The sequence below is a fragment of the Gorilla gorilla genome, chromosome 21, assembly GCF_029281585.2.
Source record: "Gorilla gorilla gorilla isolate KB3781 chromosome 21, NHGRI_mGorGor1-v2.1_pri, whole genome shotgun sequence".
NCBI classification, from domain to species: domain Eukaryota; kingdom Metazoa; phylum Chordata; class Mammalia; order Primates; family Hominidae; genus Gorilla; species Gorilla gorilla.
In genome coordinates, this window is record NC_073245.2 from 35,233,133 (window position 1) to 35,253,939 (window position 20,807).

The window sequence follows — 20,807 nt, forward strand, 5'->3', positions numbered from 1 at the left end:
GACAGAGCAAGACTCCATCTCAAAAACATTAATAATAAATAAATAAATAAATTACTTGAAAATGGCTGAGATAATTAATACTGGGACTCATTTAGCCACTTCAGCAATATTAGTGGCCAGAGGAGGTGAGGAGACATGATGGTGAGAGGGCTCCTTCCTGCGTCAACCATGCGCATTATGAAGGGTCACATCATGAAGATTCAGTATTGGACTAAGTGCTGCAGGAGAGGGGAAGGACCATGGTGGCTCCCAGGAAGAGGAAATGACATCTGGGTAAGATAACTGTTAAAGAAAAAAAAAATCAATAGCATTTGTTAAAGCATGGTACCAAAGACTTTATTCACGACCATCATGATAGGTACAGGGACCACTGCAACGGGATCTTGCAGCAGGGGAGAGAGATTGGGCTCAACTCCGAAAACAGCATGGGCAAGTGGGCATTTATAGCCAAGGACTGGGGGAGGGGTCAGTGGATGGACAGTTACTAAGAGGACACTTCAGGGGTCCAGGTGATTGTGTCTAAACCACCTCATAGGATTCCTGTTGAAGGCAGGCCAGGGTGATTGGACATCATGGGGGATGGTGGAGCATGCGGAGCCTGATCAGATGTCACCAAGGGGGATCAGATATCAGGGGCAGGGAATCCTGCTAAATTGACAAAGCAGGGACTGCTAAAACAGATGTCACAGGGAAGTGTATGATGGCCCTAGAAGGCTCAGAAGCCTGACTAGAGTTTGGTCAAAGAATTTTTGTCAGGATCATGGAAAATTTAATAAAGTGTAGCTATGAAAGAAAGGACTTAAAATTTATTTAACCAGAGTAACAAAGAATTAAAAGTCAATCCAGTAAGAGAATATATAGGCCTTAAATCAGCAAACATTAGTGAAGTCTGTGGCCTCTAGTTTTTCTTACTAAAACTTACTCCACTTATAAAAGAAATATTGTGGAAAAAACAGGAAATACAAAATGTATGGAGAAAATAAGAAAACCCCCCTGATAATTCTTCCATTCAGAAATAACCAGTGTTTAGGTTTGGATATACACCTGTGTTTCTAACACAGTAGTCCCTAGCCACATGTGGTTATTTAATTTAAATTTAAATTGACTAAATTAAAGTAATATTTAAATCATTACTGTCATTTCTGCATTACATCCTTATTTTTCTGTTTCATTTATCAGTATTGTGTCATCGATCACACCTTCCTAGCTAGCTATTAAAACAGTCATTCGTTTTAGCAGCACAATGGTTTATGATATTAACTTTGAGCACAGATACATTTTTCTGGGCTTGTGCAGTGGAGCAGGGCTTGGCTGGGGTGAACCTTGGCTGTTTCCCTTATTAGCTGTGTGGGCTTAGGGAAGAGTTAACTTCTCTGTGGCTCACCTTCTCCATTGTCAAGCGGGGGTAACAGCAGGCTATTTGCAGGGATCAGGAGTTAATACGTGTACACTGCAAGTAATGATCAATAAGTGTCAGCGCCTCCATTCTTTGCCAGGTGTGCACCACAGCTGGGGGATTAAACTTTACCACACCACAGCAGAAAACATATTTGCATAACTTGTTTTTTGTCTTTTTAAGCTTTCCTTGAACTCAATTCCCCAGAGTGGTAGAAGTGGTCATAGGGCACTATCATTTTTATGACTTCTGAATTGCCAGATCACCCTCAGAGAGATTGCATCAGTGTTCGGAGCTTGCAGCCAAGCTCGACCCCACAGCCCTGCCATCTGTGCCCGAAGTTCGATCTTGTTGGCTCCAGAATCCGTAGGACATAGTGTAGGAGTGAATCCCGAGCTGGAGCTGGGTGGGCTGTGGGGTCATTCCAGATTGATTAACCTCTGAAGTCTGCAGCTGGAAGGGGCTCCAGGTAAGAAGATAACTTTGAAGCATCACACCAGGAAACCTACTGCACCTGGACTTTCATGACATCTCCTGCGGGCAATTTTTACCTCCATGAAATTCAGTAACCTTTGCAGCCCCTTCAGCCCAAGACCACCAGGAGCAAACCTGTGGTCCCACAAAATCGGGTGTACTGACCCACTGCAATGAGGGAGCGCCTCCCAAGAACGAAGGGAAAGGCAGAGTTCTGAAGGGGTTGAGGGAATTTCCGGCAGAGTTTAGGTGACCTTTACATGAAGCAGGGTTCCCACAGGCTGAGGCCAGCAGGACTGTGTTCTGCGGGGCCAAGTGTGGGAAGCTGTGTGCAGACGCCTCCTATCTGGAGCTGCAGCCTGGATTGGGATGACAGAGGCTAAGTCTCGGTTAGTGGCTGAGCTCCCCGGCCAGACGGGCATGTTTCCTTCTCCCTGCTGTAATCTCAAAGCGGACAGCGTCTGCCGGGTGGTTTCGGGAACAGGGTTTCTCCGAGGGCTAGGGGGCTGCGGTCCCTCCAAGGCGGGGTCGTGGTGGCACTTGGCTGTGGCTGCCTCGCGCCCTCGGGAACGGGCGTCTCCAGCTCGCTGGCAGCTGGTTTTCTCCACGTCTGTCATCGGCCTGGAGTGGCAAGCAAATAGCTGGTATTTTCAGAGCCGCCCTGCCCCGGACAGAGAAGACCGGGCCCAGCAGGCGTTGGTGGATGCCTTTCAAGCTGTAATCAGTTTCCCCGAACGTGTACCAGGTCTCGGCCACAGCCCGAGCCCAGCGCGCTCCCGCGGGGCACCTGGTGACCCGGTGCAGGGCGGGAGGGCCGGTCCCAGGAACCCGAGGGCCGGAGGGCAGGGCCCCCTTCCCGCACCGTCCCCGGGCTGGCAGGAGCGGCCACGACGGCACGCTCCGAGGCCCCGGGTCCCTTGCCTCCTCCAGTCGCTCCCACTTTCTGCCGGGCTTGCCCAACGAGGGGGCAAACACCACTCTCAGGTGGCGTGGACAGGTCGCTGCCGCCTCGGACTACACCAGCGATCTCAGCTATGAGCCTGGACGCCCGCCCCGCCCCCCCGAGGCCCCGTCCCGCCCCCCCGAGGCCCCGTCCCGCCCCCCCGAGGCCCCGTCCCGCCCCCCCGACGCCCCGCCCCGCTCTCCCGAGGCCCCGCCCCGGCGCGGCGCGCAGGCGCGGCCCATCCCGCCCGCAGAGCCGCAGTGCCGGGCGCCAGAGCAGCTGCACCATCTCTGTCGCGTGTGCCGCCGCTTTCCTCCTCCATCTCTTTTCCTCCGCCTCCGCCGGCGCGATGGCGAAGCCGCTGACCGACAGCGAGAAGCGGAAGCAGATCAGCGTGCGCGGCCTGGCGGGGCTAGGCGACGTGGCCGAGGTGCGGAAGAGCTTCAACCGGCACTTGCACTTCACGCTGGTCAAGGACCGCAATGTGGCCACGCCCCGCGACTACTTCTTCGCGCTGGCGCACACGGTGCGCGACCACCTCGTGGGCCGCTGGATCCGCACGCAGCAGCACTACTACGAGCGCGACCCCAAGGTGAGGCGCTGCCCCGCGCTGTGCGCCCGGGCCCGCTGAGAGGGCGCCGGTCCCGGAGCCGCGCCAGCGGGGGTCTCTGCGGGGCGGCCCGTCGGGCGTTACCCGCGCCCCTAGCCGGCTGGCGGCCAGGCACAGCCGACTGGGGAGTTGCCTGGAAGCCGCGGTCGGCGGGGGCCGGGCGTCCCCTGCGCAGGGCCGCGGCCACGGGTCCGCCCCACTGGGAGCCCGGGCCTGGCGGGGTCCGCCGTCCCCCGCAGATGATGCTGAGCCCGGGAGCCTGGCGGACGTTCCCGGTCTCTTTCTGGCCGTGCGCTTCCGCGCTGGCTGCAGAGCCCGTGCTCCCCGCCCCTGCCTCCAGCCACCCTTTGTTTTCCTGCAGCAGCCTGTGGGAGAAAATGGGACTGGAACCAGGCCTGGGCAGCGTTGTGGGTTGGAATGGGGTGAGCTCGGTAATCTGCAGGGAATTGTGAGACTTTTTTTTTGTGTATGCTGCTTAGAAGAAAATCACTGAAGATGCCTGCTTCACGCAGGGAGGGGTACGAAGCTCAGAGATGGAGATGGAGCCCTCGAAGGCGGCTCTGTCTTAGAGGTTCCCACACCTCCCTTGGAGAAATTTGCTTGGGTTGAAGTTGACAGAGATCATCTTACTAACTGTTACTTTTTATATCTTGCAAAAATTTGTTTGAGTAGTGAAACGTTAAAGTCACTGATTGTCCCCGTTACTCTTAACCATGTCTACTATGGGCCTGTGTTCTTGCTGTTTTTTTGGTATTCCTAAATATGCATACACATTTTTAAAAAGTATAATGCACATACAGTTTTTTAGACTTTCTGTTTCATTCGTAAACATTTGTAACTTTTTCACTGATAAACAGCTTTGCAGGTCAATGGATAGGATGGTAGTTTTCAGTTTGATAGGTACATGGTAGTCTTGCACAGCCCCCTGTTGCCAGTTTTTTGTTGTTGTCGTTTGCTTTTAAACTCTTGACCATGGAGAATTGTCTTTCTACTACACTAACGTAGAGGGAGAACTGGTGAGGAAGAGACACAATTCCAGACCTGAAGCCACTTGGCAAAGATTTTACTTGCCGTGTACATCTAGGCAGTGAGCACTTGCTTTATGGATGGTATTTTAGAATATTTTTGTAGGGCATTAAGGTATGTTTAATACGGTAATTGCTAAGAGATTGACCGCTTTTCCAAACTTACTCTGGGACATTCTTTTTTCTAAAATAGAGATAGTAAAAGGGACAGATTTGTTAGAATACCAACTGGGGCTCTTCATATTTGGTATGCAAAACATAGAAAGAAGTGGCAACGAATGGCCAAAACAGGTTATAACAAGGGCTTGGGATGACTTTGCCAGGAAAAGCAGCCAAGAAGCAGTGGCTCCCCCAGAATTCCCTGCTGTTGGGAGAGTTCTGATGCACAGCACCATTTTTTTTTTTTTTTTTTAATTCTGAGTCTTGCCCTCTAGCGTGAAGCTAGAGTGCAGTGGCGCGATCTCGGCTCAGTGCAACCTCCGCCTCCCGGGTTCAAGCAATTCTCCTGCCTTAGCCTCCCGAGTAGCTGGGATTACAGGCGCCTACCACCACGCCCGGCTAATTTTTTGTATCTTTAGTAGAGACGGGGTTTCACCATGTTGGCCAGGCTGGTCTCAAACTCCTGACCTCGTGATCCGCCTGCCTCAGCCTCCCAAAGTGCAGGAGTTACAGGCGTGAGCCAGCGCACCCGACCCGCAACGTCATTTTTATTGTCTAAGTGGCGGATGGCAAGGACATAGCTCTGCCTTCACATTCAAGGGCATTTCCTTGGAGCTGGACCAGGACTCAGCTCTACACCTTAGGGTGCCCATTGGAGTATTTATGTATAATCAGATCCTGGAGAGGCCAGCGATGGGCTCAGGGATTACGGAAATGACCTTCATGAACAAGATAGTCCCTGCAACAAAACAGGTTTTTTGATCCTCCGTGAGATCTCTTTTGATTGTCTACTGTGGTGGCTCTGGGTGGAAACCTTTCTCTTAAACCGCACAGTCTGTAAGTCGTAAAGTTGTAAGCTTTTAGATCTCACAGTCTGTAAATAAGCTGTGTGCCTATTCTGAATAGGAAGGACATGGAAAATTGGGATTTAACTGCTTCTTTCGCTAATTCATGATGAAAATAAGCTTGCAATCCTTTCTTTGGAAAAGTTACATGCTTGCTGGTGATGGACCAGCAACCAGTCCCACCAGAGCCAGTGAGAGGAGGTGTGCTCCCAAGAAAATAACTGCTGTGCCTCCCCCTCAGCCAGAAATGACCTCAGACATTCACCGGCACACTGCAGACTGTGGTAATGTGACACTCTAGAGCTCCTAAATAGAACGCTTTTATTGTTATTTTTGTCTTTTTAAAAATTATGCAAGTCCTGAAGGAAAAATTATTACTGGAGGAAAAATTAGAAAATATAGATAAGCCAGAAGGAAAAAAATTAACTGTAATCCTGTAACCCACTTCTATCACCCACTTTGTGCTGTAAATATTTTGTGTTCTACATTGTTTTTTCTGTATTGGCAGAAACTTGTTTTTAATACATAAAATAGCATTATACTGAACCTATTGTTTCATAACTCTTAGCACTTCATTTGTGGTACATAGCAGAAAGAGTAGAAGTTGGGGTGTTCGGAGGAAGATTTGTCAAGCTTTGCCATGCTTGGCAAATCAGCACGTCAAAACATCTGGCTAACATGGAGAGCTTTGTGCTTGGCAAGAGGTGGCGGTTGGTCATGAAGACATTTAATGGATTCTCTGAAGTGGTGGCAAGGTGGCAAGAAGAGTCCAACCTGAAACTGCAGAGCCTGGGATTGCGCTGCATGGAGAAGAAAGGGTGTGCGTGATTCCACGCTCCTTTTCATCCTGGCCTTTCCATTCGGTCTGTGCAACTGTGGGCTTGGGCGGATTTCTTCGCCATTATTGGCCTCAGTTTTCTCATCTTTAAAATGAGGGGAATCAAGCTGGTGATGTGTTTCCGAAGTCTGTTGCCATTCTGAAATGTTAGAGTTAAAATGTTTCTATTTCATATTGAATTGACATTCCATCTCTATCCAGAGAGAATTTGAGGATGCTTATGCTAGATACAGCACAAAAGGTTCACATTAGAAGGCCTCAGAGTGAGGGTTGGGGTGGGACAGTGAGGGTCAGGACACAAAACACAGACCAGGATCCTGGCAATGAAAGCAGCCCATGCCCAGTTATGAGAGTCGCGGGATCCCTTCTATAACATCCTGAAAGGACAGTTGCACGGTTTATTCTGTGGGCCTTTGTGAAGCAGTGTTGTCGATGTGCTGAGCCACTGACCTGCAGCACCCCTGCAGTGGATGTAACAATCAGTTTTTGAGACTCTTCCCGTAAGCTCCTGGCGTGACTACAACACAGATTAAGGAAAAGCAGCTCTACCTTGGGGCCCACACTGCTGTCCTATATATTCCTAATAAGATAAACACAATGAAATACAATTAATCTTTTGGTTTGGCTGGACCCAGGAGTTAAAGAAAGATGATCTAGAGAAGTGTTTTGCAGACCCTGCTCCTCTGTGATCCCCACTTCTGGAATTTGTTTTAATTAGTCAGTTGTGGTAGCAGCCTCCGGAATCCTAACACTCCCAATTTTTCTGATGTATTTCCACTTTTATGTGTGAAGCTGAGCTTGCATCTCCTGGGCAGGCTTCGCTGACAGCAGATCGCTCAAAGTCATTTTCTCTGACCAGTAGCTGATGGTGGGTGCTGTTTTGTGTTGCTGACAGCTAGCCACTTGGAAGGTAGGCCCCAGCTGTCATTTTAGCAGATGGAGAAGCCTACAGTGTGTGCCTTCATTTTCTGCAGAAGACAGCCTGGCCTCTGCCCTTGCAGGCTGTGGTGGCTGGTTTTATGTGTCAACTTGGCTGTTGTGCCTAGATAGTAATGTGGATGTCCCTCTGGGGGGGTGGGGGGGTGGTGTTTCCCACACTGACTGAGCATCTTACAATTCAGTTCCGTTCTGATGCTGTCTACCTGGATGTAGCCTCGGATCCCACAGGCTAAAGGCTCAGTCCCACAAGACTTCTCCACCCCAGATGTCAGTTGCACATCAGGACCTCCCTTCTGACCTCTGACCGACAGCCTCCTCAGGTTTGATGATTTGCCAGAATGGCTCATGAAACTCAGGGAAACACTTCACTTGCGTTTACCAATTACTTACAAAGAATACAACCCAGGAACAGCCAGATAGAAGATATGCAGAGGGCAGGTCTGAGGGAGGGTGCAGGGGCTTCCATTCCCTCTGCAGGTGCCACTGTCCCAGCACCTCCAGGATTCACTGAACTGGAAGGAAGCTCTTCCATCCCCTTCAGCTGGGGATTTTATGGAGGCCGCAGTTACCTAGTGTGATTATTGGCCATTGGTGATGAGCTCAGCCTTTAGCCCCTCTCCCTTCACTGGAGGCTGGGGCTGGCGGGAGGGGTGGGCCTGAAACTTCCAACCCTCTAATTACAGAGCTGGTTCCCCTGGCAGCCAGCCTCTGCCCTTAGGGGCTTGCCAAAAGTCACCTTTTGGTGACCACATCAGGCGTGGTTGAAAGGGACTTGTTATGAATAACAAAAGACACTTCTTTCATTTTTATTGCTCTTATCACTTAGGAAATTACAAGGGTGTTAGGAGCACTGGCCAGGAAGAACAAATAAGTATATCTCATTACATCACAGTTTCACAGCCTCCCATGGGGGAAGGCCTTGCAGAACAAACCCTGCCACCGGCTACCTTGCACCGGAGCTGCAGCTTGCCTGGGTCTCCAGCCTGCTGGCCCACCCCACCCTGTAGGTTGTGTCCTTGCACTTCAGAATCACTTGAGCCAGTTTCTTAAATCTGTCTCTCTCTACACATACCTTACTGTTCTGTGTCTCTGGAGAACCCTGACTAATCCACAGGGGCCGTGGTGGCTTTATAAAATATGGCCGGGCGTGGTGACTCACACCTGTAATCCCAGCACTTTGGGAGGCTGTGGCAGGTGGATCACCTGAGGTCAAAAGTTCGAGACCAGCCCTGACCAATATGGTGAAACCTGGTCTCTATTAAAAATACAAAAATTAGCCGGGCGTGGTGGTGGACATCTGTAGTCCCAGCTATTCGGGAGGCTGAGACAGGAGAATTGCTTGAACCAGGGAGGCGGAGGTTGCAGTGAGCCAAGACTGCGCCACTGCACTCCAGCCTGGGCAACTCTGCCTAAATAAAATAAAATAAGGTAACCGACCTCACCTCCACATCTCAGCCATATTTCCTTTTAAACTTTATGTGATTTCAGACCCTTAAAAAGTTGCAAGAATAATACAGAGATTTCTTGTAATTCCTGTTTACCCTTCATCTGGATTCCCCAGATGTTAAACATTGCAACACACTTGTTAGGTCATTTTGTCGCTGTAAGTTCATTTTTCTCCGAATCATTTGAAAGTAAGTGCCAGCCTGACCAACAAGGTGAAACCCCATCTTTACTAAAAATACAAAAATTAGCCAGGCGTGGTGGTGGGCGCCTGTAGTCCCAGGTACTTGGGGGACTGAGGCAGGAGGATTGCTTGAACCTGGGAGGAGCAGGTTGCAGTGAGCCGAGATCACGCCACTGCATTCCAGCCTGGGCAACGGAGCGAGACTCTGTCTCAAAAAAAAAAACAAAACAAAACTGAGTCGTAGCCTTGTTGCCCCTTCACCCCCAAAAACGGCAGTGAGTACTCCGGAAAAACAGGGAAGCTCTCCTACACACCCACAGTAGAGCAGTTAAACTCTGGACATTTTAATCAACACAGTGCTGTTGTCTGCAGATCTTTTCAGTGTCACCAGCTGTCCTGCTTAATAAATACAAATAAAATGCAATAATACAATTGTAAAAAATACAAATAAGTAATTGGGAGAACTTTAGAAGTCTTTTCAGATTATATCTTTTATTATTATTATTATTAAACGGATCAAAGCTTTAAGCCATTTGGAAATTCACAGCATCCTAAGACATGCAGCAAGTAACCGCAGGAGATAGGAGCTGGCTTTTTCTCACCCATGCAGAATGGCATTCTTAGGATACGGTGAAGGGAAGAGAAGTGAACACAGATTTAGAAAGGTAATTGGACAGTAAGAGAAGTTTGGTTAACAGTGTCTTCAACAGTACCTTGAGTAGGAATGACATGTAATTTTAGGTATAGCTAAGTGGCATTTCTCGGCCTACAAACAGTTAAAATGAAAGATTAAAGTAGTGTTTTAAAACGATGACTGGTAGCTCACTAGTTATAAATATAGTTTGACACGGTCCAGATCACTTAGTGTAAGTTGATTAGGCTCTGTCAGTGATAAGGAGAAGGCTCCCATCGCTTTCTGGCTCTGGATTAGTACTGAATAGACTTTTTGTGGAGCTTAATTGCATAGAAGGCGGGAGACAGTGACTTGTGGCAATGTGTGTCATGGAGTGTAGAAGGAATTTGTTTACTATAGAACCAAGTGATCTCTTAAGATCCCCATAAGTTCTCAAGTTCTATAATTCTTTTACATTTGACATTTTCAAAATTGAGCAAACAGACCTGTGTTTGAGTCGTAGGTACTGGAATGAGAAGGAAATCCACGATCCATGTTGAGAAGCCTGCCCACTGTTCATGGGAAGCCAAGTTTCCCTGGCAGTTAATTCATTAAGAAAGTACCGTGTGACTTCACAGGCTGGGAGCTTGAGAGATGTGCTAGCTAATCCTCACATCCTTACAGCAGATACAGTAGTGGATTATCAGATTGCTCTGTGAGCAACTCCCCAGAAGCCCCCTCAGACACAGTGGAGTGGACACTGTGACACTGTCAAGGAAACCAAAGACCAACCTCAGCGTCTGGAGGGTGGGAGGCCCCTCAACATCTCTCCTCCCACGGGACCTCAGTCCCCCTGGATGGTATCTGAGACTGCTCAGCTCACCAGCAGGAGCCAGCAGGTCCAGCCCAGGGAGGTGGCCCCTTTGTGTCTGGAGGGGCTGGGAGCCCCCGCTCCAAGGCCTGGCTGGTGGAACGTGGTGCCCACTGGCCTCTGGCTGGCTCAGTGGCCTGTGTTCCTGTGTCTTATCAGGGCCAGCTCTGTCCACAGTGCCTGGGTGGCAGGGAGGGACACTGCCCTGTGAGTCACTCTGTGCCCATGTAGGAACCAGTAGAGGGCGGCTGGTCTGAGGCATGCTGGCACCGACAGAATCGAATACACAAAAGGAGAGTTGCTGTGCTTTCCTGGGGACAGGAGGACCGGTTTCAGACCAGATCTGCCTGCAGAATGAGGCTCTTCATCTTGGTGAAAGCAGCCGCCCAACTCTTTTTTTTTTTTTTTTTTTTTTTTGAGGTGGAGTTTCACTCTTGTTGCCCAGGCTGGAGTGCAGTGGCACGATCTCTACTCACTGCAACCTCCGCCTCCGGGGTTCAGGCGATTCTCCTGCCTCAGCCTTCCGAATAGCTGGGATTACAGGTGTGCACCACCATGCCCAGCTAGTTTTGTATTTTTAGTAGAGACGGGGTTTCACCATGTTGGCCAGGCTGGTCTTGAGCTCCTGACCTCAAGTGATATACCTGCCTCAGCCTCCCAAAGTGCTGGGATTATAGGCGTGAGCCGCCACACCTGGCTCCAACTCTTTCTTTTGTTTCCCTGAATGTTGGGAAAGTTCTTTCTTTTTCCACCAGAGTATTAAGACACTAATGTTAAATGAAGACTCTAGTTAAAAATCCCTTCAGAAAAGGGAGAAAAAATTGGTGGTCTCCACAGGCCCAATTCTGTGAATCTCTGTCTGTAAAGAGCAAAATGAGGCTCTGCCGGTTGGTGTTACACTCTCTTTTCAGAGTCTGTTAACTCCTAAGGTGTCTTTAGATGATTGGTATGTTGTGTACTGTTCGTGTTGATTATATTTTCATCTATTTTTGAGCTTTATGTTTTTCTATTATTTGCCTGATTGTGTAGGCTTTGCATGTGATAAACTCTGTTAAAAAAAAAAAAAAAAGCGGAGGGCCTGGCTTGAACCCAGGAGGCGGAGGTTGCAGTGAGCCAAGATTGCACCATTGCATTCCAGCCTGGGCAACAGAGCGAAACTCTGTCTCAAAAAGAAAAAAAAACAAAAACAAAAACAAAAAACAGACTGGCTTTAGGCTACTTAACACTTGTTACGTCATATTGCAATAAGGGACCATGGTAGAAAGATCAATGGCCCAGTTCAATCCCAGGCGGCAGGGCCTCCTTAGAGCAGAGCTGCTGAGCAGGGAGGTTAAGGGATCGTGTTGGCATTTTCAGGCTGAAGCAGGTGAGTCCAGTTCTCCGACCAGCGCTCCCTGAGCAGGGAAGCCCTGTTCATGGTTGCACAGGAGGAGCCAGAGGGGAGTGAGTGGAAACAGGCTGTCCTGCAGCAGCAGGATTTGGGGTCATGGAAGAGCTAGGTCCCTAGGCTGTTGCTTGGACAAAGCCTATGCCTTTACATGGTTTTTTTCAGAACTGCCACTTGACAACTTTCTAGGCTTTGCATTTCTCCTTGAAAAGTCTGGTATGGTGAGGGGAACCAGCCTTGCCTGAGTCCTAGCCTAGCCCTGTGCGATCCCACAGGTGAATGTGGTCCTCTCAGAGGCTGAGTGACTTGCCCAGGTCACCCAGCTAGCCAGGGCAGGGCGCTGGGATGAGACCCCAGCCTGTACCATTCAAGTCTGCATTTTCTTGGCCAGCTCCTCCAGCAAGCCTCTTTTCAGTTTCATGGTTTTCACTCTGAACCATATTAAGGTAAAAGCAAAATAGACACATCTCAGCAAATGATGAAAGTTCTTAAATTGAAACAAGTTGCAGAAAAACCTCAAAGCAGCAAAACACATTGCAGTCCGCAAGGACAGAGCCTGTGGCCCGGCAGGCCCTGGGCAGTGCCTTGGGGGCTGTGCTTCAGCAGGAGGCTGCAGAACCCTCGATGTCTGCATGCAACCTGGACAGTTGGAGAGCACAGGCTTCGAGTCTAGGCCCAGCACTTCCCGCGTCAGTCCTGTCCCTTACAAACAGAGATAATCAAGCTCTTGGAACATAACTGGTAAACTTTTTCCCCACAGTAGAAAAGTTCTAAGTAGAAGTTAGGAACTTTTGCAGAGAGAGCAAACTACAACCTAAAAATCCACATTTTAGCCAGGTGTGGTGGCATGCACCTGTAGTGCCAGCTGCTTGGAAGGCTGAGACGCGAGGATCACTTGAGGCCAGGAGTTTGCAGCCAGCCTGGGCAACATAGCGAGACCATCATCTCTTAAAAAAAATACTCATTTTTAGTTAAAGGCAAAGTAAAAACATTCTGATCATGTTCCTGGCCTGTCAGCTTTTTATAAAACCTCTTGTTAATACTTGACCCGCAGTATTTTCTCAGACAGCCAGGGTCTAGTTGGGCTCAGTATGATTTCGCACTGGTTAATAAACCCTGCCTGGACAGTGCCTGTGGCTTCCTCTGCCGGAGGTGGGGAGGCAGGTGCTGTGGAAACCCCATAGAATATTAAGTTCGTTCAAATGTAGTGTAAATAAAATCCAGCATGATGAAAGTCCGCAAGAGGCCTGACTGTGAGTGACAGCAGCAGTAGTTGTACTTATAGCGGCTATGAGGACTCATTAATTATGCTGCTGTAATTTCCTCTGACGTAAAGGACTTTGGAATTTATACAGTAATGTAGAAGCCTATATTCAAATGATCAAAAAAGTAAAAACAGGCCATTGAAGACAGAGCTATCATTTGTGTGTGTGTGTTCTTTTAATTTGTAGATTTGGGTATTTATAGAGTATTCTTAAATTATGTATTAAAAACTTTATGGGCCTCACCGGCGACCCATGTAGAATTCCAGGGAATCACTACATGGTGCCAGTCAGCGTGGTCAGCTATGTCCACTGTCAAGTTGCTGCCGTTTCCTTTCTGTGCTCCTCAGCAGGGCGTCGCTACATCCAGCCCACCCTCAAGGTGGCAGACAGGGAAGTAAGCTCCTCCTCCTGGAGTGAAGAATATCAGAAAGTGTTTGGCCCCTGGTTAAAACCACCACAGCAATTAGTAAATATTTCAGGGGAGATGTTGGCTGTGCAGATATCCTGTTAGTCCTTGGAGTTGTGCCCACCGATCTTAGCATTCAGCCCTGGCCGCTGCAGGCCCGTGGATGGCCATGAGAAGTAGTCGGTAAAGAAAGTAGGGCACCTAGAACCCCGCTAAGGGCCCAGGAGGCACTGCATGGGTGGCCGTCCTTGATACAGCACCTCACTGGCATAGAGCTGGCTCATGTGGCAACCCCAAGCAAGCCAGCCAGCCAGCAGGCATCAGCCAAGAGACTTCTGCTGGGGAACATGGATGCATCCATTCAGCCGTCTGTGCTGCGTTCATTGGTGCTTCACGTGGGTGCTGGAAGTTGTGCTCAGGGCTTTCCATTGAGTACTTGAAGACATGGCCTGTGTTACATCTGTGTTAGAGATGTGAAGTAACTTGCCCAAGGGCACATGGCTGGTAAGAGGCTGAGCTAAGTGCAGACCTGGGTCTGTCCAGTTCTGGGTGCCTTGGCCCCAACCACCAACCTGCCCTGCCTCCCCACACATCACGGAAAGTTAGTGTGTGTTCATCCAGGGACTGGAGGGTCAGGGAAGAGAAGGCCGTGTTGAGGAGGGGTCTCCTGGGTGGGCTGCTTTGGGGGGCTGCGGTCAGCAGGCTGCCTGACAGAGCGAGCCCAGTTTTTGTGCGTGGGGTTGACATAAATGAAATCCCGAGTGGGGGCTTGGCTTCATGGGTCGTGTCATCTCTGTAACCTTCCTAAAGTGTAGAATGGAATGAGAAATCTTATTCTTTCTTCTGCTTCCTCAGCGCATTTATTATCTTTCCCTGGAATTCTACATGGGTCGCACGCTGCAGAACACGATGGTGAACCTGGGCCTTCAGAATGCCTGCGATGAAGCCATCTATCAGGTACGGGGCCTCGTGGCCGGGCTTCTGGGTGGCCCCTCGTGGTGCTTTGAGGTCTGAATCCATTTTCCCACAGAGGTGAGCCCTGATGTTAAGACTAGCAGCTGTCTGGGAATCGGGAGATTTACGGCCTATTCTCCCCTCCTGCAAGGAATGGGTTGGCGGGGCTGCTCTCTGTTTTTGAGAGTAGAAAGTAAGAATCGAACGGACCGCAAGCATGGGGTTGAATTGGGATGCGAAGGTGTGGAAGTTCTAGAGGCCGTCCCACACCCCACCCCACCTCCGGGGCGGATTTAGAGCACTGCACCAGTGGTTGGTATTATTCCATTTTGACTTCATCAAACTGCTAACCCATGTCTGGTTTCCCTCCCTCCACCCCTGAGATGACCTCCGGAGCTCACCCTAGTTGTCTAGTTGTAAAAGCACTGTTTCTCCCCTAAAAACAAAACCTGCCTTTTCTTGAGAGTTCTTCATTAGCACTTGTTCACTTTGAACTTAATCCTTTCACAGTTCCTTTGTGGTTTTAGAGCAGAGCGGCCATTGGCTTCCTGGTCTGTCTTCGCTTCCCTTCCCAGCTGAGTCTCTAGAGTATAACCTTTTACCTGCGTGTAGATGGGTGCCTTTATGGTGGGGCCCCGCCACCTCAGCGCCCTGCCACCGCCTTTGCTTTGCTTGGGTTTGGATGTGTGTGGGAGGAGTGGGGGTGTTTTGTTGGGGGCAAATGTCTTGTATGGCTGGGAGGCGGCTCAACATTGCCTGGGGCTCCGTCTCCCCCTGCAGGACCTCATAGCTGTGTCTGTGCTCAACAAAATGCAACAAAAACTTCACTCCGCATGTTCGAAATTAGCTAATGGCGCTAAAGGTTACCCTGGCAGGTGACTTGTCATTTACGTCTGTTTACTGAAGTGTTAACATTAGGGCATGTCTGTAAGAAGTACAGAACATGTAATATCTTAGTCTTGTCTTTGGATTTTACCATTATAGAATGCATTTTCTTTTTTGAAACTCTTTATGCAGTTCTTGCATATAGTAAAAATTTTAGGGAATAGTTTGCCTCATAAACATGCAATATGTTTATAATTTTTATTCACAGAAAATGAATGTTAATTATAGAAATTTAGAAATTGCAGGCAAGCATGTATCCTTTTAAACTTTGTATACTTGATGGGAGGTTCCAAGATGGCCGAATAGGAACAGCTCCAGTCTACAGCTCTCAGCGTGAGTGATGCAGAAGACAGGTGATTTCTGCATTTCCAACTGAGGTACTGGGTTCATCTCACTGGGGCTTGTCGGACTGTGGGTGCAGGACAGTGGGTGTAGCCCACCGAGCGTGAGAGCATGAGCTAAAGCAGGGCGAGGCATTGCCTCACCCGGGAAGCGCAAGGGATCAGGGAATTCCCTTTCCTAGCCAAGGGAAGCTGTGACCAATGGCACCTGGAGAATCGGATCACTCCCACCCTAATACTCCACTTTTCCAACGGTCTTAGCAAACGGCACAAGAGGGAATTATATCCCGCGCCAGGCTCGGAGGGTCCCAGCCCACGGAGCCTCACTCATTGCTAGCACAACAGTCTGAGATTGAACTGCAAGGCAGCAGTGAGGCTTGGGGAGGGGCGTCCGCCATTGCTGAGGCTTGAGTAGGTAAACAGAGCAGCCGGGAAGCTTGAACTGGGTGGAGCCCACCACAGCTCAAGTAGGCCTGCCTGCCTCTGTAGACTCCACCTCTGGGGGCAGGGCATAGCTGAACAAAAGGCAGCAGAAACTTCTGCAGACAAATGTCTCTGTGTGACAGCTTTGAAGAGAGTAATGTTTCTCCCAGTACAGAGTTTGAGATCTGAGAATGGGCAGACTGCTTCCACAAGTGGGTCCCTGACCCCCGAGTAGCCTACCTAACTGGGAGGCACCTCCCAGTAGGGGCCGACTGACACCTCACACAGCCGGGTGCCCCTCCGAGACGAAGCTTCGAGAGGAACGATCAGGCAGCAACATTTGCTGTTCTGCAGCCTCTGCTGGTGATACCCAGGCAAACAGGGTCTGGAGTAGACCTCCAGCAAACTCCAACAGACCTGCAGCTGAAGGTCCTGACTGTTAGAAGGAAAACTAACAAACAGAAAGGACATCCACACCAAAACCCTGTCTGTACGTCACCATCATCAAAGACCAAAGGTAGATAAAACCACAAAGATGGGGAGAAACCAGAGCAGAAAAGCTGAAAATTCTAAAAATCAGAGTGCCTCTTCTCCTCCAAAGGAACGCAGCTCCTCGCCAGCAATGGAACAAAGCTGGATGGAGGATGACTTTGATGAGTTGAGAGGAGAAGGCTTCAGACGATCAAACTTCTCCGAGCTAAAGGAGGATGATCGAACCCATCACAAAGAAGCTAAAAACCTTGAAAAAAGATTAGACGAATGGCTAACTAGAATAACCAGTGCAGGGAAGTCCTTAAATGACCTGATGGAGCTGAAAGCCATGGCACGAGAACTACATGATGCATGCACAAGCTTCAGTAGCCAATTCGATCAACTGGAAAAAAGGGTATCAGTGATTGAAGATCAAATGAATGACATGAAGTGAGAAGAGAAGTTTAGAGAAAACAGAGTAAAAAGAAATGAACAAAGCCTCCAAGAAATATGGGACTATGTGAAGAGACCAATCTACGGCTGATTGATGTATCTGAAAGTGACAGGGAGAATGGCACCAAGTTGGAAAACACTCTTCAGGATATTATCCAGGAGAACTTCCCCAACCTAGCAAGGCAGGCCAACACTCAAATACAGGAAATACAGAAAACGCCACAAAGATACTCCTCGAGAAGAGCAACTCCAAGGCACATAATTGTCAGATTCACCAAAGTTGAAATGAAGGAGAAAATGTTAAGGGCAGCCAGAGAGAAAGGTTGGGTTACCCGCAAAGGGAAGCTCATAAGACTAACAGCAGATACCTTCGCAGAAACTGCAAGCCAGAAGAGAGTGGGGGCCAATGTTCAACATTCTTAAAGAAAAGAATTTTCAACCCAGAATTTCATATCCAGCCAAACTAAGCTTCATAAGTGAAGGAGAAATAAAATCCTTTACAGACCAGCAAATGCTGAGAGATTTTGTCACCACCAGGCCTGCTCTAAAAGAGCTCCTGAAGGAAGCACTAAACATAGAAAGGAACAACCGGTACGAGCCACTGCAAAAACATGCCAAATTGTAAAGACCATCAAGGCTAGGAAGAAACTGTATCAGCTAACGGGCAGAATAACCAGCTAACATCATAATGACAGGATCAAATTCACATATAACAATATTAACCTTAAATGTAAATGGGCGAAATGCTCCAATTAAAAGACACAGACTGGCAGACTGGATAAAGAGTCAAGACCCATCAGTGTGCTGTATTCAGGAGACCCATCTCTCATGCAGAGACACACATAGGCTCAAAATAAAGGGATGGAGGAAGATCTACCAAGCAAATGGAAAACAAAAAAAAGCAGGGGTTGCAATCCTAGTCTCTGAAAAAACAGACTTTAAACCAACAAAGATCAAAAGAGACAAAGAAGGCCATTACATAATGGTAAAGGGATCAATTCAACAAGAAGAGCTAACTATTCTAAATACATATGCACCCAATACAGGAGCACCCAGATTCATACAGCAAGTCCTTAGAGACATACAAAGAGACTTAGACTCCCACACATTAATAATGGGAGACTTTAACACCCCACTGTCAACATTAGACAGATCAACGAGACAGAAAGTTAACAAGGATATCCAGGACTTGAACTCAGCTCTGCACCAAGCGGACCTAATAGACATCTACAGAACTCTCCACCCCAAATCAACAGAATATACATTCTTCTCAGCACCACATCGCACTTATTCCAAAATTGACCACGTAGTTGGAAGTAAAGCACTCCTCAGCAAATGTAAAAGAACAGAAATTATAACAAACTGTCTCTCAGACCACAGTGCAATCAAACTAGAACTCAGGATTAAGAAACTCACTCAAAACCGCACAACTACATGGAAACTGAACAACCTGCTCCTGAATGACTACTGGGTAAATAAAGAAATGAAGGCAGAAATAAAGTTGTTCTTTGAAACCAATGAGAACAAAGACACAACATACCAGAATCTCTGGGACATATTTAAAGCAGTGTGTAGAGGGAAATTTATAGCACTAAATGCCCACAAAAGAAAGCAGGAAAGATCTAAAATTGACCACCCTAAAATCACAAAAGAACTAGAGAAGCAAGAGCAAACATTCAACAGCTAGCAGAAGGCAAGAAATAGTAACTAAGAGCAGAACTGAAGGAGATAGAGACACAAAAAACTCTTAAAAAAATCGAAGAATCCAGGAGCTGGTTTTTTGAAAAGATCAACAAAATTGATAGACCGGTAGCAAGACTAATAAAGAGGAAAAGAGGGAAGAATCAAATAGATGCAATAAAATATGATAAAGGGGATGTCACCACCGATGCCACAGAAATACAAACTACCATCAGAGAATACTATAAACACCTCTATGCAAATAAACTAGAAAATCTAGAGGAAATGGATAAATTCCTGGACACATACACCCTCCCAAGACTAAACCAGGAAGAAGTTGAATTCCTGAATAGACCAATAACAGGCTTTGAAATTGAGGCAATAATTAATAGCCTACCAACCAAAAAAAGTCCAGGACCAGAGGGTTTCACAGCTGAATTCTACCAGAGGTACAAGGAGGAGCTGATACCATTCCTTCTGAAACTATTCCAATCAATAGAAAAAGAGGGAATCCTCCCTAACTCATTTTATGAAGCCAGCATCATCCTGATACCAAAGCCTGGCAGAGACACAACCAAAAAAGAGAATTTTAGACCAATATCCCTGATGAACATCGATGCAAAAGTCATCAGTAAAATACTGGCAAACCAAATCCAGCAGCACATCAAAAAGCTTATCCACCATGATCAAGTGGGGTTCATCCCTTGGGATGCAAGGCTGGTTCAACATATGCAAATCAACAAACGTAATCCATCATATAAACAGAATCAAAGACAAACCATATGATTATCTCAATTGATGCAGAAAAGGCCTTCAACAAAATTCAACAGCACTTCATGCCAAAAACTCTCAATAAACTAGGTATTGATGGAACATATCTCAAAATAATAAGAGCTATTTATGACATACCCACAGCCAATATCATAGTGAATGGGAAAAAACTGCAAGCATCCCCTTTGAAAACTGGCAGAAGACGGATGCCGTCTCTCACTACTCCTATTCAACATAGTGTTGGAAGTTCGGGCCAGGGCATTCAGGCAGGAGAAAGAAATAAAGGGTATTCAGTGAGGAAAAGAGGAAGTCAAATTGTCCCTGTTTGCCGATGACATATTTGTATATTTAGAAAACCCCATCATCTCAGCCCCAAATCTCCTTAAGCTGATAAGCAACTTCAGCAAAGTCTCAGGATACAAAATCAATGTGCAAAAATCACAAGCATTCCTATACACCAATAAACAGACAAACAGAGGGCCAAATCATGAGTGAACTCCCATTCACAATTGCTTCAAAGAGAATAAAATACCTAGGAATCCAACTTACAAGGGATGTGAAGGACCTCTTCAAGGAGAACTACAAACCACTGTTCAGGGAAATAAAGGACGACACAAACAAATGGAAGAACATTCCATGCTCATGGATAGGAAGAATCAATATCTTGAAAATGGTCATACTGCCCAAGGTAATTTATAGATTCAATGCCATCCCCATCAAGCTACCAATGACTTTCTTCACACAACTGGAAAAAACTACTTTAAAGTTCATATGGAACCAAAAAAGAGCCCGCATTGCCAAGACAATCCTAAGCCAAAAGAAGAAAGCTGGAGGCATCATGCTACCTGACTTCAAACTATACTACAAGGCTACAGTAACCAAAACAGCATGGTACTGGTACCAAAACAGAGATATAGACCAATGGAACAGAGTAGATCCCTCAGAAATAATACCACACATCTACAACCATCTGATCTTTGACAAACCTGACAAAAGCAAGCAATGGGGAAAGGAGTCCCTGTTTAATAAATGGTGCTGGGAAAACTGGCTAGCCATATGTAGAAAGCTGAGATACCTAGAAATGGAATTGCTGGATCATATGGCAGTTCCATTCTTAATTTTTTTTGGAACCACCAAAATGTTTTCCACAGCAGTAGCACCATTTTACATTCCTACCAAAAGGACACAAGAGTTACAGTTTCTCTACATCCTCACCAATGCTTCTTTTCCGTTTTTTGACAGTAGTCATTCTAAATGGGTGTAAAATGGTATGTTATAGTTTTTATTTGCATGTTCCTGATAACTAATGATGCTGAGCATCTTTTCACGTGCTTGTGGGCCATTTGTATATCTTGTTTGAAGAAAAGCCTATTCAATTCATTTACTCATTTTAAATCAGGTTGTTTGTTTTTTTGTTGTTGAATTTTTTTT

General features: G+C 47.5%; 1 protein-coding gene across 1 annotated transcript in view; it reads left to right on the forward strand.

The window, feature by feature from the left end:
- Positions 1-3,015: 3,015 nt before the first annotated feature.
- PYGB (glycogen phosphorylase B) overlaps positions 3,016-20,807 on the forward strand; it is a 51,128-nt gene continuing 33,336 nt past the window's right edge. The window contains exons 1-2 of the mRNA XM_031005052.3: positions 3,016-3,405; positions 14,254-14,355. Of these exons, the coding sequence (XP_030860912.1) occupies positions 3,163-3,405; positions 14,254-14,355 (345 nt within the window). The 5' untranslated portion in view covers positions 3,016-3,162. The remainder of the gene's footprint in view (positions 3,406-14,253; positions 14,356-20,807) is intronic.